Source organism: Nicotiana sylvestris, chromosome 10, assembly GCF_000393655.2.
Source record: "Nicotiana sylvestris chromosome 10, ASM39365v2, whole genome shotgun sequence".
In the NCBI taxonomy this organism is placed as follows: Eukaryota; Viridiplantae; Streptophyta; class Magnoliopsida; order Solanales; family Solanaceae; genus Nicotiana; species Nicotiana sylvestris.
In genome coordinates this window covers 163,076,786-163,095,104 of record NC_091066.1, presented here as the reverse complement: position 1 = coordinate 163,095,104, position 18,319 = coordinate 163,076,786, and the positions used below count along the sequence as shown (strand labels likewise).

Genomic DNA, 18,319 nt, shown 5'->3' with positions numbered 1-18,319 from the left:
TGCATACTCCTTTACCTCTGTTTCAAAATCATACAACTCCAGAGCCTTTGCAATTATGGGGTATGTGTGTGTGAAGGGTTCATGAGTCAAGAAGCAAGAAAGTGATGTCAATACTGCTCATACAGACTCCAAGCCTAAACCTTATGCTTCCTATCCTAGCCTTAGTGACTCTGACCTTGCTGAGAAACTTAGCGTCATTGGCAATCAGCTCTCTGCAATCAAGGATCTTCTCATTTCCACCCAGTCCACTGTTGGTACCATTCATGCTATCTCCAAGAAAACAAGGTCTAATGTCTCCAAGATACGGGTTGCGGTTCTCAAAGTAAGGGAAAATGCTGTCAAGGCTTTCAAGGAGGTTCATGACAGGCTTGATGGAATGAGTGTCTCGGCCAACGCCAGGTTTGATTGACTGAAGGAGGCCATCTGCAACACTCTTACCTTTTTTTTGCGTCGTTAGTATGGAAGTATAAGACAATATTTTTTTGTTGTGCTGTTTTTGGACTGAGATATCAGTCGGTGGATAAATTTTTTTCTATTTTTTTCTTTCTTTTGTTATGTTCTAACTCTACCATTACACTCTGCTAAGAATTTATTTTATGCATGCCATTTTGTTATTCACTCTTTGCTGATGTCAAAAAGGGGGAGAAAGGATATATGTATTTTGTGCATGTACATAATAAGTCGACTATGGCACCCCTTGAGGAGGAGTCACAGATCCTGAAGAAGTCGACTATGCTACGCCCTGCAATATTATGTCAATACTACATCCCGCAGTATTATATTACGATGATGTTATGCTCTGCAGTAATATATTACGATGATGTTACCCTCTACAGTAATATATTACGATGATGTTACATCCTGCAGTATTATATTACGATGATGTTATGCCCAGCAGTATTACATTACGGTGATGCCACGCTTCGCAGTATTAAGTTACAACAGTGTTGCACCCAGCAGTATTACATTACAGTGATGTTGCGCTTCGCAGTATTAAGTTACAACGATGTTGCACCCTGTAGTATTGTGCGTTGAATTTGTTGTAAGGTAATTGACATCAGTCCAAGGAAAAGATTATTTGGAGATTATAAGGATTGTAAGTGTTATGAAGGATAAAGGGGTACACGGATTAAAGAAAACTAGTTTCGTTGAAAGTTGCCAATTTGGAATAAAATACGGGTCGAGCTATAATACCCGATAATTATGAACTAGTACCATGCAAGGTACCATATGACTACAGTAGTATAATATATAAAGTATTTTAAAAATAAATAAAATTTTAAGTAATTTGTGGTAATTTTTAAATTATGCGGGTAATTGATTAATTATCGGATAACAAGATATTACCCAATTAATTAATAAGTGGATAAAAAATTAATATCCCGCCCCCACCCCACGTGGAAACTAGCCACATTATCAAAAAATGACTAAAAGTCATTCTTGATTAGGTGTCAAATGGATACAAATTCTATTCATTCTTTCATGACTTTGGATATCAAAGTCTTTCTAATTCATTTTCATTTTGAAGGCTTGCAACAGAATGTTGCTTTCTAAATTTCAAATTCCCATTTCATTTCATTTTAAAGGTTTAACTTTGCAACAAAACGTTAGCCTTTCATGTCAATAATCCATGAGACTTGATCTCATTTCCTTATAAAAAAGAATTTAACCAACAATCTGTTCTTGGTTTTAAACCAATAACGTTGAACAGATTCGTCCAAACAATCCAAAAAAAAATTCGAATCACTATTTCGTTCAAGGATTCAGAAGCTTCATTCCGTTCAAATAATTTCAGGAACAGGTATGTTAAGGCTATTCTTTCTTTCTTTTGTCATGATGCATACGATACTAACGAAGCGTGCAAATGCACGAATTCCATGAATGACTCTGTTCATAAAAGTATTAGAGATATCTATGTTCTTGAATTTTCATGTGTCATAATATTTTATTATCTGTTCATGGGTCTCAGAAAAATACGAAAGTTGAAAAGAGTTTACTTTATGATATTACTCAAAGGCAAAATGGCCTTATGACATTCCGAAAGATTTTATTAATGTACTTTTCATGTATTGCATTCATGTACATTGACTCGTGACCAGATGGTATTATATACGTGTATATATGTATGTATATGGGATATGGAAAAGGTTATGGCGTTATATACACCCCACCACCTGATCAGCTAGTAGATGTTGATGATTTTGTCCACAGTGGCTGATACGATACGATGGGATACCCTCAGACGCTGATGATACTATGAAACATGTACCTATGCACGACATGACATTCATACGCATATGCATGACGGTAAAAGTAATTCCTGATTTACAGAGTTATCCAGACTTACAGGTTGAGTCAATTACTCTATATTTCTTCCATGTCTGTTATGTACTTATTTATGTGCCTTACATAATCGGTACTTTTTTCGTATTAACGTCTCTTTTTCCTGGGGACGCTTCGTTTCATGCCCACAGGTCCTGATAGACAGGTCGAGAGCCCTCCAAGTAGGCTATCAGCTCAGCGGAAGATGTTGGTGCGCTCCAGTTGCTTCGGAGTTGCTTGTTTGGTTAGTATGATTTAGACGTGTATTGTTTGATATGGCGGGACTTTGTCCCGACCTTTATGATATTTATGTACTCTTAGAGGCTTATAGACATATGGCGTGTACGTGAAAGATTGTACGACCTTGTCGGCCTATATTTTGAGTTTATAAATAATTATATTGGCCTATTAGGCCCGTATGTCACGTGTACATGATGATGTAATAAGAAATATACGTTATGTTGGTACTCGATTGAGTAAGGTACCAGATGCCCGTCGCGGCCCATCGGTTTGGGTCGTGACAGGCTACATGCGCCTCAAGCTACTTACTATAAGAGAGAGTTAACTACTCTTATTGAGGGAGAGCGCCTCAAGCTACTTAGTACAAGACAGAGTTAACTGCTCCTATTGAGGGGGAGCATACAGGAAAGTCAACTGATGTTTATACATATATTATTTTGTCATTATCAAAAAGGAGGAGATTGTTAGATCTAATTTTAATGATGAAAATAATATATTTGCTCTTTGTATAGGAACTCTTGGATAGCTTTCAAGATTGGCGAAATCAATCAGCAATGATCAAGGAATGTATGGATTGATATACAAGATTGACGGAACATATCAGAGGACATCAAGGAAAAGAGACGCGATTAAAGGAAGAAGAAATCAATCAGAGGATACTGACAAGATCAATCAAGGCTAAACTAACGGAATCAAATAAATCAAGATCCCGCCAAAAATTCAATCAAGTGTCTAGATATGGAGGATCAAGATTCCGGACTCTCACGCAAGGAAAACCTTTACAGCCTCTTGTTCAAAAGAGCCATTGCAGAACAACTTTATTCTTGAAAATAATCAATCTCTTTCCAAGGATCAAATCTCTTGGGTTGGCAAATCTTTCCAAAATTCAAGCCTCTCTCAAAGTATTTAAACTTGTAATCACACCTTAGCTATTATACTTTGATCGAACCAAACACCCTCTCTTTGTTCTACTGCAAACAAACATTGTAGTTCTCTAAGACTTGTCGTGTAACAAGTTAGAGAAGAAAGAGAGAACAACACTGGTGAGATTGTATCAAAAGAGACGAGTGATATAGGAACTGAGCTATCATATTATTCTCCTTGTAATCGAAGAAACTCATTCACTGAAAAGAACTTCTTTACAACCCAAGGGGATTGGACTAAGATTCACATTGAATCTGAATCAGTATAAAAATCCTGGTGTCTTTAATTTCTGCATTTAATTTTAGCATCTTATATTCTGTTGCTACTACTGTCAGCTTATTACATCTAGTCGACTAATTAAAAAACAAGTCAACTAACAACAATTAAATTTAAAAATAAATAATTCACCCCATCTTGTACTTTTATCTTGGTATTTGTCAAATTACAATTTTATTCCAAATATGATTCGCTTACAGTACTAGAAAAAAGATGCTTTTCTTATCAATAAATTTTAGACGACTCAATTTAATTGTTGTAAATAATCACATCCAATCAAAAGTGGACAACAAAAGTAAGTGAAAATGACAGCAAAGTAAACAAGAGCATAAAGATTGGTACTATTTATAAGAAAAAGCAAAATAAAGCAAAGGAATGCAAAGGAAAAAGGCTTTCATTGACGATGACTATGACGTCAACCAAAATAGGATCACCGATCAGAATTATGGTAGAATGGTAAGTATTCTTTTATCCTTAATTAAATATTAGATATTTCGGGTTCGAGCTCTGTGTATGAATTTGCCTTTGTTAAAGAGCTTTTATTTTCAATGTAAGACTTTTTAACGCGAATCTGAATTTAGTCTGATCTTGATGCGAATACCGAACACCAAACCAAAAACCTAAAAATAAAACCAAAATAGTGGTAAGAAATAAAAACGACACAATCTCATCCAATATCTATTCAATGGAATAGCAATTTGCCACCTCGAAAGGCATCAAATAGCCCCCTACTCCTACGTTGCGTTAGTTTTCCTTAATCTATAAAGGAGATACCATTTAAAATAATAACGTAAGGGGAAAAAATGGGATAACTATTTTTTCTATCCTTAATAAGAGGTCCTGGCTCGAGTTTTGGGAATTGAAGTTTCTTAAATATAGCATTTTTCTCTTGATATAGAACGAAAATCTAAATTAGTCGGATAAGTGAGTTTTGAATATCATATAATCAAACAAAAAAATAAGAGGAAAGGACAAAATATAACAAGGTTGTTACTTGTTACTATTTAAGTCCAACGTTGCGAATTTGAGAGCATTATTCCCGTTGGCCGAAAAGAAAGGAAAAAGAGGAGTATTAATATTCTCGAGTTAATCTATAATTACGTAGTGAAGTTGTTGAGTTTAATTTAACTTATATGCATGAATATAGTAGAGTTTTTTTACGATATCATGTCAAAATATACTAAAATACATAAATAAAAGGTTACTTAATTTTCTATATTATCAAATTAAGATTGCTATAGATCAAAGTTATTAAAATATTGTAACAACTCAACCCACTAGTGATATTATCTGATTCGGATCTAGGCCCACATAACTTTAAAATGCGTCACTAGAATCTAAGACTTGTCTACCTATATACCCAGCATCTCTCCCGTGTTTTGTCGATGTGGGATTCACCTAGAGTGTCACATATACCCCCTTTAGGGACTCAACATCCTCACTGAGGTTTATCCCACCATTGTTCAATGTTGCATGCGGAGTGACTCTGATACTATATGTAACAGCCTAATGCTCTAGTGATATTGTTCGATTTGGACCTAGGCCTGCACGGCTCTAAAACGCGTCACTAGAATTTAAGACATGTCTACCTATATACCCAGCATTTCTCCCGTGTTTTATTGATGTTGGATTCGCCTATGGTGTAACAAATATAGTAATATACTCGTTCATTTATTTCTTGTGTCTCATTAGTTTGATTAACACGAAGTTTAAGAATATAGAAAAAAATTTGGAACTCTCAAGTTTAAAAATTGATCAAATTAAGAGGACCGCAAACGTTACTGCAATCAAATTTTTGGAACTGTAGCACAGAATTTTGGCCAAAAGAAATGCATTACTTTCTTAACTATTCAAATATTCATTTACTTTTCGAGCGGGTTATCACAAATTAGTTGGCAAATTCTCCTCATGCGAATATTCCACAAAATAAAAAAGAGATGTTGCTCTTTAATTCCTTTGTCGTTGGTTTGAAGTTTTTGAGTTATTTAATTTGCAAATTTTATAGTTTATTTAAATATTTCTACATTTTTTAAATTCTTATTTTAGCCTCTTAAATGCACGATGGTCAAATGTATGAGTAGTTAATTTAATCATTATATATGACGTTTGTTTCTGTTTAATCTCGGACATAGCAAGGAAAATGACCTTTCATCTACAAAAGAAATAGAATGACAAAAGAATTAAATGAAGAAACTTTTTAGATTACTAAAAGACGAAACCAATATTCTATTTCTCCATTGTCTTGAAAAGAAATTCTTGTATTCTCAACTTTAGACAAATAATGTAAAAATTCAACGTGACTGAAATAAATAAAAATTAGAAGAATTAAGATAGTCGTCCACCCAATCTTTTAAACTAAAACTAGTCAATGAATATATAACATATGTATAATCCACGTATTAATATGTGCATAATTGTATATATTTCATATACAATTTATCTATACTGATTAAAAACAATAAATAATGAATGCGGCCGGCAACTTAGTAATGAAAATACAATACCTAGATTATTGATTTTTTTTCTACTTGTAATTTCTTACGGGGTATAGTACTTATTTATACTTTAAAAAAGAAGAAATAAAGAATAGTGATGTGTCGGAGATGAACAAACTTTATTGCATGTATAAATAGGGAAGCATATACAATAAACAAAGTAGAAACTGTGAAAGGGAAATTTGCTTTTTTCCACAATCTCTCTTATTTCCTCTCCTTTTTGTCTATTCTTTATTTGCATGTAATTTCCCTTTCCTTCTTTAATCTTCACTTTCCATAATTATTTAAGTCTATTTTCTCCTTTGCTACCATTCTTCTTTCTTTCTTTCTTCTTCTTCTTCCTCATTCAAGATTGTTGAAAAAACTTAGCTTTATTTTAATTTTTACATAGAACTTGGAAATGCTGCCTCCTGATCAAGTTAGTCCTTGTGCTAATGATGATTTCCCAGACAATCAACAACAATCAAATCATGTCAAGTTATCAGTTCTTCGCAAATCGTTACGTCCTGTGACACTCAAGGTACGTTACGTTACATTCTCTAATATGATCATCTGATCAGTACGACTTCATTTCATCTAAAAGCTTAAACTGTTATTAAAACGTCTCATTTTAAATATTGCAGTTTCAAAATGTTTCATACACCATTAAATTAGAAAGCAACAAAGGAATAAGTTATTTTTCAACACCACAGCGAAAGCAAAATCGCGCTATATTACAAGGTGTTACAGGTATAATTCATCCTGGTGAATTTTTAGCCATGTTAGGTCCATCAGGAAGTGGAAAAACAACTCTATTAACAGCTCTAGCTGGAAGACTCTCTGGAAAATTATCCAGTGGCTCCATAACATACAATGGACAACAATTTTCGAGTTCAATGAAACGAAAAATTGGTTTCGTGACACAAGATGATGTATTATATCCTCATTTAACCGTGCTCGAGACACTAACATATGCTGCTTTATTAAGGTTACCAAAAAAATTAACCAAACAAGAAAAATCCGAACAGGCAGAGTTTGTTACCGTCGAATTAGGGTTAACAAGGTGCAAAAATAGCATAATAGGTGGGACTTTATTCAGAGGAATTTCAGGAGGAGAAAGAAAAAGGGTAAGTATTGGACAAGAAATGTTAGTAAACCCTAGTTTATTATTACTCGACGAACCAACTTCAGGCCTTGATTCGACTACAGCTCAAAGAATTATTGCAACGTTACGATGGTTGGCTCGAGGTGGAAGGACGATTGTTACAACAATTCATCAACCGTCGAGCAAGTTGTACAGAATGTTTGATAAGATTATTGTGTTAAGTGACGGTTGTCCAATTTATTGTGGAAAAAACAGCCATGTTATGGAGTATTTTGAGTCCATTGGTTATGTTCCTGGATTTCATTTCATGAATCCTTCTGATTTTCTGCTTGATTTAGCTAATGGTATGATACTCTTTTCCTCTTTCCTATTACTTTTGTTATTATTCCAGTTTATATTATGTTAATATATTTGAAGACATAGTTAAGTAAATGGATCTGTGTTCTCTCGAATAGTTTTAATCTTTTAGATAAAATAAAAACACGTAAAAACACGTTATGTCTAACAGTTTAACGTGATGGGACAATTCAACCGTTAAAGACATTAATTTTCAACTTAACTCTAAAAATTACTTATTTTTTTTAAAAAAAAAAAAACTATAATTTTTATGTCCAAACGCGTACTAATATTGGTTGTCTATCTGGCTAGTTATTTTTCCCTATTGAACTTAAATCACAAGTCAGATTCATGGCTAATAAGAAAAACAAAGTTTTGTTAAGTAAAGTCATTAAAAAGCCCAAACAAATTTAAAAGTCAAGAAAAGTGATTGAAAATTTTCCTTAACTAGTGAATCATTTCCCTAAAATCATGTGGAATTTGTTTTTTTTTTCTATGAAATACAATATAATAGTAATATAATTTTTTGTGTTATTTACCTGTTTGTCGTTGAACACTCTTTAGCGATGATTTACATATTTTCCTTTTCACATTCCATGATTATATATTTCGTACACAATTGAAAATAAAATTTATATATACCGACAGATTATATGGACAATTAAATGTAATTTTTTCAAAACAACCTAATAATGTAAAAAATGTACTTATATTAGAGAAGCTGGAATCAATTGATATAAACAATTTAGATGTCCTTTTCATTGAAATTGAGCTTTTCTGAAGAATATTAGGACCATATTTCAACATGCCAACTGGCTACATGTAATAGGAGTTTGAGATTTGACATTTGATTATTACTAAACTTTTACATTAAATTTTTGGACACGTATTTATAAAATAAAAAATTCATAGGACATACTATTCCCTGGTTGGCGCACATAGTCTAAAGCTTTATTACTATCATCTGTCAACAATTGCAAATTAAAGCTAAAGGAAACATTATTGGAAGGTGCTGTCTGTTTCTACTTTATAAATATTTAGCGTTACATAAAGCATCTGAATGTATGTTCACATCATCATTTAGTTTTGAAACTAACCCAGAAAAAGAACCCTAAATTACAATCTAGAAATTAAATTTTATGGAATCGTTTGGTATAATGATGGAATAAATTAACAAGAATACCTCATGTTCAAATGAACCTGATATTGCAACTTATTCGCCCATGATTATGTTACCTGTTTATATATATATATATATATATATATATATATATAATCCAGGAATTTTGATAGTATTTTTATTTAAAACTAATCAAATAAAAGATGTCCTAAAGAGATCAATAATATACTTAGGTGAAGCAATCAAGACCCAATATAGCAAATTAGCAAGTGATCAAAAGTTAGTGTATTGGGATTTAATAAACATTGTTTTAATTGTATATATATAACTTTTTGTCTGTCCTTGTTTTATCCCTTTAATTAGGCTGCATTTTATAATTTTTTCTTTAACCTTTTCTTGGTCATGTCTTTCAATTTTAAGTCAAAGTAACCTCATAGTCAAATGTAGGTTATAATAACATTTAATATATTTTAACTCTAGATTTTTTTTTTAATTATACAGGTGTGTCTCCTGATACAAGGCAGGATGATCTGCATGAATCTTTACCAAAATCAGATCAAACTGAAAATCAAAATGCAACCAAACAGTTCTTAATAACCTCCTACAAGAAAAACATTTATCCAGCTTTGAAGGAGGAAATTGATCAAAGTTTCGGGCACCCGATTCGATTATCATCAAGAAGTATGTGAAAATATTTTTTTCATTTCTATTTATCTATTTTCGGGAGGAGAGCCTTGAAGAAACGGTAGAAATTGTCCCTGTGTGATCTATAGGTCACAGATTTCAGTTATGTAAGCAGTCAGTAATGCTTGCATTAGTGTTGACTGTCTACATCACACCCTTAGGGTGCGGCCTTACCTCGAACCCTACTTGAACGCGGGATGCTCACCGGACTGCCCTTTTAGAGGTGCCTTGAAGAAATGGTAAATTGTCTCCATGTGAACTATAATTCACGGGTTTGAGCCATGTAAGCAGTCACTAATTCTTGCATTAGGGTAGACCGTCTATATCACACCCTTAGGGTGCGGTCCTACCCTGGACCCTACTTGAAGCGAGATTCTCACCGGAATGCCCATTTAGTTATCGATTTTCAGAAGAGGTGCATTGGAACAATGATAAAATTGTCTCCATGTGACCTCTAAGTCACGAGTTTGAGACATGTAAGTAGACACTAATTCTTGCATTAGGATAAACGGTCTACAATACACCCTTAGGGTGCAGCTCTATCCCGGATCCTACTTGAACGCGGGATGCTCACGGGACTGCCCTTTTGGTTACCGATTTTCTGAATCAGTCACAAGAACTTCGTGGTGTCCAGAGGCAGATATATCAGGATTTAAACTTAATCGGTTTAAGTTCAACGTTGCGCTGAAGTCTGGCCGGTTACAATTTGATTGTACATTTCTTTTCTTTTTTTATACTAATGAGAGTTATTTTCTTTTAGGTCGAGATGAAAATCAATGGTCCACAAGTTGGTGGTTACAATTCAAAGTTTTGCTACAGAGAGGACTTAAAGAACGCAAACATGAGTCTTATTCAGGCTTAAGAATTTTCCAAGTCATGTCTGTTTCATTTCTCTCAGGACTCCTTTGGTGGCACTCTGATACTAATCATATAATGGATCAGGTAATTTACCTATCTGTTTAACTTTTATAAATTGCTAATTTAAAGAATTTTTACACTATCAAGTCAGCTAAAAGATAATTATAGGTAACTGATAATAATATGTATAATTAGTAACCTAAAATATACCTTGCAACCTGCTATAATAGGTTAAATTACATTGATAGTATAAATTATTTACACTCCCAACATTACTTCTCTTTATTTTTATCCTTCCCGTGGATATCTTTAAAGATTTTAAGCCCCCGATATCTTAAAAGATTTAATTTAAAAAAAATAAAGGTAGTGTAAAGTATATTTTTTACCCTCTTAGTGCAGTTTAACCAATTATAGCAGGTTATTACTTTATTTTTCAGATTATTGCATTAGACTTAAAATTACTTGATGTTGTAGATTAACTTAAATTAGTATTGTAAATATTCTTTATACAGTCTGAGCACGTAACACAATCTCATCTTATAATTCGATGTTTATCAAAATATTGTGCTAGACTAATTGAATGATTGCTCAGTCTCAGAGATAACTCAATAGGAGAGTCGAGAGATTGACATATTTCATACTTGTTCAAATTGAAAAGATTCAACTTATAAGGAATGATTAAAATTATTTATATTTCTAAGTTTACTAAATGTAGAAAGCAATGTTTTAGAAGGTGGGGCATGAGGCGAGGCGTTTTACCTCTGACGAGGCGAGACATAAGCCTTAAGACACAGGGCGTAAGTCCCACGGATCTTTGAATTTTACTAATTTCAAGAATTTTAATATAGTATAAAATAAAAAATATTAATAAAAATTACATTAAAATCAAAATATTATAATAAAAAATCTATTTAAAATATTTATAAATTATAATTTAACTATGAATAATATGAAAAGTATGACATATATCATGGTATGCAAATTAGCTGCAATATCGTTACCACTCAAACAACAAAAGTAATATATTCAATGCAAAATCTTATATGTATCTCTTAAGGAATATTGAATCTTGAAAGAATTTTGATATTATAATTTGATATTTTTTTAAATACTCCTTTTAATTAATATGCTTTCTATTTGAAAGAGAATTTATATAAAAACATAATTCACGATTTAAATATGATTCTCTAGCATAACTTATTTTTAAATATCAACAAGTTAATAAAGTGACACATAATTCATCGTACCATACCATGATAACTAATTATTTGTAAATAGTTACTAGCTAATACTAGACTATTAAATTAATAAGTATTATATCTCGTAAACGTGAAAAAACAAATATTTGGGAAAATAATTATTAAAAAATATTATGGACTATAATAAAGACATAACAAAAGTTAATAAATAAATAATTTTAAATGAAAGATTTATTTAAAATTTATTATCATAGCAGTCTTAGTGGATAACGTGGAATAATTTTTATTTTAATTATGACATAAAATACTCTTAATTTACTGATTAAGAAAAAAGTAATTTTGAATAATCAATGATTTATTAAGAAAATTTGAGGATTTACAAGGTTCGTTACACACAATTGCATAAAGTTCTATTAGGCAAGCCCAATACGCTGGGCGTTGGGCGTGTCTGGGACGTAAGCCCCGACAGCTGAGGCGTAAGTATCACGGAACTAAGTCCCATACATAAGCCCAGTGGCATTTTACGAGTGCTCCGCCCCAGAGCGAACTCCGGACGAGTCCCAATTCTACCTTTTAAAACAGAGGTAGAAAGTTCCCTCTTAGACATCATAATTTTAAAAAAAAACTAGATATAGTTAAAGATCACTTTTGATCATCTTAGGATGAAAAAAGATAAGTCTTTATATTTTAATTGAAGTTGTCATTTTCTCCTCCCACTCGTTACCTACACTGGTTGTTTCAACATGCTGTTGGATTCGTGTAGAATCCTTAAAAAATAGTGTAATTTTGAAGGATCCGACAAGAGTACGATAACATTTTGGAGAATCCGAACAGTATAGCTCATTACTTTCACAACAACTTTCTAATAAGGCAATTTTCTAATTTAACAGGTGGGATTACTATTTTTCTTCTCAATATTCTGGGGATTCTTTCCATTATTCAGTGCAATATTTGCGTTCCCACAAGAGAGGCCAAAGCTTATAAGGGAACGTTCCTCTGGCATGTATAGACTTTCATCATATTATTTTGCAAGAACTGTGGGTGATTTACCTATGGAACTTATACTTCCAACAATTTTCGTGACAATAACATACTGGATGGGAGGTCTAAAACCTTCGATTATCGCATTTTTATTAACCCTTTTAATCATTCTATTAAATGTGCTAGTTGCTCAAGGACTTGGCCTAGCTTTGGGTGCAATATTAATGGATGTTAAACAAGCTACAACATTATCTTCAGTGTTGATGCTTGTGTTTTTACTAGCCAGTGGATATTATATTCAGCACATTCCATCATTCGTCACTTGGTTGAAATATGTATCGTTTAGTCACTATTGCTACAAACTTCTCGTGGGAGTTCAGTATTCGAGGTTTGAAGTTTATGAGTGTGGAATTGATGAAGAATGCAAAGTAATGGATTTTCCAGCTATTAAATGTCTTGGCATTGATAATTTGGCGTTGGATTTGGTAGCTTTGGTTGTGATGTTCGTGATTTTTAGGGTTTTGGCTTATGTTGCTTTGAGGTTTTGGCATCAATAACATTATAGTATTAGAAATTTGAGTTAGATCAAGATTTGTATCTTCTTGAATTTAAATAAACTGATTAACATATTCATATATTAGGATTCAGGGTAACCTTTGACCAAGAAAATTTGTTCTCAATATGATTTTCTATCACCCTGTGAGAAATGTAAATACGTGGGATGAATATTTCTAATTTCTGTTTCTCCTGCAAATTTTCTTTATTTCCCCAAAAAGTAAAACGTCTGTAATATTAATTCTTGTTAAATTCAGAAAAATTTTCTGTCATGTTAACTTTTTCTTGACGTTAATCTAGTTCGGACGTACGCGATTGAAGTTCTAATAATTCACGTCTGAAATTACAAATTTTATCTTAAATTGGTAAGTTACATACATGATTGCACTTCAATCACATATGGCTGAAGTGTTCTGTCATTTTTACTTTCATATTTCAGTCACAAAAGTCTGGAGTGTTCAGACTTTTGTGTATGCACTTTAGTCATATATGGCTGAAGTTGTCACATATGAGATATGATTGAAGCGTATATAATTTTTTCTGAAAAGAAAGTGAATTGAGGCAGGTATTTTTTGTTGCACTTCAGAAATATATGGCTGAAATGCATGTATTTATGCTTGAAGCAGAGACTTCAAAAATTACACACTTCAGACATTTTCCTTTAACTTTCAACTTATTTGTTTCTGAAGTAGTGGGTTTAGATGAAAGATGAAGTATTTCTTTTCTTTAAAAACTAATCCATCCGTTTAAATTTATGTGAACCTATTTGACTAGGTACGGAGTTTAAAAAAAATAAAGACGTTTGAAATTTTGGGATCCTATACATGTCAAAAAAGACTCCAGAGTATTTGTGTGGTTATAAAAGCTTCTCATTAAATGTAGAATTGAAAGTTTAAGCTAAATTGTTTCCAAATTTAGAAAGGGGACATTCTTTTTAGAACGGACCAAAAAGAAAATACGTTCACATAAGCTGAAACTGAAAGAGTAATTTATTAACTTCCGCGCATAATCAAATACCTTATAATATGGGAAAGGTGAAGAATTTCTTTTCTTTAAAATTAAAGCGAATTTCTTCTTCTTCTTTTTGGAATTTAAGTATGTTTTCTCATAAACTATCTGAATTAAATTTTTGTTGTTTTTGTAGAACCAGCTCCTAGCAAGTCAGCAGCAAAGAAGTGAGGGTAAGAAGTGATTTGTAACTTCTTCTCTCTCAGAGTCTGAAGCACAGTTCTCAGGTGTTGCTCATGATCTTGCCTACTCCGGGAATATACCAGAATATCATCAATAAAGACAAGGACGAACGAGTCAAAATACGGCCGAAACACACTGTGCATCAAATGCATAAAGGTTGCTGGGGCATTGGTCAGCCCAAATGACATAACAAGGAACTCGTAATGGTCATACCGAGTCCTAAAAGCAGTATTCGGGATATCTGGCTCCCGAATCTTCAACTGATGGTACCCTGAGCGCAAGTCAATCTTAGAAAATACCCGTGCGCCCTGAAGCTGGTCAAATAGATCATCAATACAAGGCCAAGGATAATGGTTCTTCACTGTAACCTTGTTCAACTGGCGATAATCAATATACATACGCAGAGAACCATCTTTTTTCTTCACAAACAAGACAGGAGCACCCCAAGGTGATACACTAGGCCGAATAAAACCCTTATCAAGCAATTACTGTAACTGATCCTTCAACTCAAGAGAAGCCATATGATACACAGGGATAGAAATGGGCTGAATGCCCGGCAATAGATCAATGCCAAAATCAATATCTCTATCAGGCGGCATGCCTGGAAGGTCATCTGGAAACACATCGGAAAATCCCGTACTACTGGAACTGAATCAACTAAAGGGGTATCAATACTGACATCTCTCACATAAGCTAAATATGCGTCACACCCCTTCTCAATCATACGCTGAGCTTTAAGAAAAGAAATAACTCTACTAGGAGTGTGATCTAAAGTACCCCTCCACTCAACACGTGGTACACTTGGCATAGCCAGCGTCACGGTTTTGGCGTGACAATCAAGAATAGCATGATGTGACGACAACCAGTCCATGCCCAAGATAATATCGAAGTCAACCATACTGAGTAACAATAAATCGGCTCTGGTCTCAAAACCACTAAGAGCAACCAAACACGACCGATAAACGCGGTCCACAACGAGAGAATCTCCCACAGGAGTAGAAACATAAACAGGAGAACTCAAAGAATCCCGAGGTACACCCAAATGTGGAGCAAAATAAGAAGACACATAAGAGTAAGTAGAGTCTGGATCAAATATAACCGATGCATCTCTGTGACAAACTAATATAATACCTATGATGATAGAATCAGAGGCAAGAGCCTCGGTATGGGCAGGAAGGGCATAGTATCTAGCCTGGCCTCCCCCTCTAGGGCGGCCTCTACCTCTAGCTGGCTGAGCAGGTGGGGTAGCAACCGGAGCTGTAACCATAGCCTGAGAACTCTACGGGGCACGCTGTGGTTGAGAAGTCTGTGGAGTGCATCCCTCCCAAGTTTGGGGAAATCCCTTACCATATGGCGTGTGTCGCCACACTCAAAACAAGCTCTGGGAGGAAGTGGTGGTTGTGACTGGCTAGGGCCAGGTCTGCTGGACTGACCCCTGAAAGCACCCCGCGCAGGAGGCACGCTAGATACCGGTGGTGCATTATAAGGCTCCTGAGGCCTAGGAGGAGCTGGAGCACTACTGGCTGTTGGAAGAGCTGAATGAACAAGGTGACTCATATAATCCCTACCATGACGACCTGCAGCTGGGGTACGGGCACCAAAATAATGGCCCGACTCTCGAGACCTCTTGGCCTCCCTCTCCTCTCTCTCCCTAGCATGCATACCCTCAATCCTCCTAGCGATGCTCACCACTTGCTGATAAGAAATATCAATCTCCAACTCACGAGCCATGATAGACCTGATGTTGGGAATAAAGCCCTCAATAAATCGGCGAACTCTCTCGCGAACAGTAGAAACCAAGGCTAGTGCATGCCTAGCCAAATTGGTGTAACGGACAGCATACTCTGAAACAGTCATAGTACACTGGCGCAAATGCTCAAACTTGCACGCCATACGTCCCTGAGGCTCTGAGGAACATACTCCCTCAGGAACAGATCTGAAAACTGAGTCCAAGTTAGTGAAGCAGCCTCATCTAGACTGTCTAGCTCATAGGTGCGCCACCACTCATAGGCGGCACCTCAAAGCTGGAAGGTAGTGAAAGAAACCCCGCTTGATTCTGAGATACCCATGGTACGGAGAATGCGATAACACTCATCAAGAAATCCCAGAGCATCCTACGATGTTAGACCACTAAATACAGGAGGCTTGTACTTCCTGAACCTCTCAAGCCTCAACTGCTCATCCTCGGAAGCAGCTGCCATGTCCTCGGGCTGAGCTGGCACTGCAAGCAGTACAGGAATAATCTCATGGTCCTGCTCAACATGCACTCGCTACTCAGGAGTGCGGGCGGCGGGAGCCTGTGCTCCTCCCCCGGCCTAAGATGTAGCTGCAGCAAGGGGAAGAAACCCTGCTTGAGCAAAAGTGGTGTACCTTCTTGGACTCCGACTGGATCCGCTGGTGGTACCTCGGCGGTAGCTCGCGCAGGTGCTTTGGCTACACCACGTGCGCATCCTCGGCCTCTGACGGCTGCAGTAGGGGGCGCGGGTGCCTGATCATCTCGGGTAGCACGTGTCCTCACCATCTGTGAGAGAATAGAAGACAGAAGATTAGAATGGTGATGTCAAAATATCTCACGACAAGGAAATCAAATAAAGTGGAATTTTCCTAACAGTTACATAGTTTCTCACAGATAAGTACAGATGTCTCCGTACCGATCAACGAAACTCTAATAAACCGGCTTGTGATCCATGACTCCTACGAACCTAGAGTTCTGATACCAACTTGTCACGACCCCGGTTCGCCCTCTGTGAACCATCGTGACGGCACGTAGTCTCTATGACTAGGTAAGCCTAATTGCGGAAGAAAAACTAAAATTTGCGGAAGTAAACAATTTAAAACAGAAATAAAGAAGTAACAGTGTTTAAATGTGCCGCTCGGCATACACCATGTTTAACTCTCAATACCAAACATAAATCCAAGACCCGGAAACCTATGAATCACAAGCTAAGATCAATACTACATAACTCTATCTCCGGAATGTCTAATAAGAACAGGAAGGTACATAAGGGCTAAATACTAAAAGCAGGAATAGAAAGGGACTTCTCGGTCTGCGGACGCGGTAGATATACCTTGAAGTCTGTAGAGCGGTCGCCTCTCTCAAGGATAGTCGACCTGATCAGCGTTACCTGGATCTGCACATGAAAAATATGCGCAGAAGAGGCATGAGTACACCACAGCGGTACTCAGTAAGTTCCAAGCCTAAACTCGGTTGGGTAGTGACGAGGAAGGTCAGGGCCCTACTGAGATTAAATAATATATAAAGATCAACAATATAGAACGGGACATTATAAAGAAGCACAACAATAAAATAACACATGGTGAACAGAACAACAATAACTATACAGAACAAGGTAAACATGGAAAGGAAATACAGCTCAGCACCAATAGTAACAATCGGGGATCTCCCAAGATACCGTCCTGTAGTCCCATCTTTACATATCCAGTGAATCTCCCGGGATACCGTCCCTTAGTCCATCATATATATATGTCCAAAGGATCCCCCGGGATACCGTCCCGTAGTCCAACTCATAGTGCGCGGGGATCTACCGGAATCCCGTTCCGTAGTCCTAAATATAAATACCCAATACTGGGGAAATCTACCGAGTGCATTCCCGTAGTTCAATATAACTGTGCAGTGGGGATTTAACGGGAATCTAACCCGTAGTCCCAAAGTAAATGTGCAGGGGGATCGACAAGGAATCTAACCTGTAGTCCCAAAGTAAACAGATAAGGGGGAGCTACCGGAATCTCACATCCGTAGTCCCAAAATAAATACAGAGTAGTAGTAGGAAGATAAACAGAAATAGAAAAATTCATATTAAGGCAATAAGTGATTCTAGCCTAGCATGCTGCACAGAATTCAAGTAAGGCGGTTAAATCAAATGAAGCAATTAAGTCACTTAGACATGCTTTCCTAAGCTAACGACAGGCTTAATAGTACAAGTAGTAGAAACATGAAAGGAAACATACTAGTAAGTGCTTAAAGAAAACCGGATTTTTAACAATTAGCACAAGTACACACTCGTCACCTCACGTACAAGGTATTTCAATTACC

General features: G+C 35.6%; 1 protein-coding gene and 1 long non-coding RNA gene across 4 annotated transcripts in view; both read left to right on the top strand.

Annotated features, from left to right (window-relative positions):
- The window catches only part of LOC138880508 (uncharacterized), a 49,955-nt gene extending 46,286 nt beyond the window's left edge, over positions 1-3,669 (top strand). The window contains exons 1-4 of one of the 3 annotated variants that reach the window (XR_011403220.1): positions 1,568-1,801; positions 2,212-2,349; positions 2,475-2,566; positions 3,075-3,669. This is a non-coding gene — a long non-coding RNA (uncharacterized lncRNA). Of the gene's footprint in view, positions 1-1,567; positions 1,802-2,211; positions 2,350-2,474; positions 2,567-3,074 lie in introns of those variants that run through there. The other 2 variants (XR_011403221.1, XR_011403222.1) reach the window with 2 other exon arrangements.
- Positions 3,670-6,460: 2,791 nt separating this feature from the next.
- Positions 6,461-13,172, top strand: LOC104240083 (ABC transporter G family member 21-like). The gene is made up of 5 exons (XM_070160806.1): positions 6,461-6,777; positions 6,881-7,685; positions 9,299-9,478; positions 10,242-10,423; positions 12,429-13,172. Exons 1-5 carry the CDS (start codon positions 6,658-6,660, stop codon positions 13,074-13,076), a joined length of 1,935 nt encoding a protein of 644 aa, XP_070016907.1. The 5' UTR covers positions 6,461-6,657; the 3' UTR covers positions 13,077-13,172.
- Positions 13,173-18,319: the final 5,147 nt, after the last annotated feature.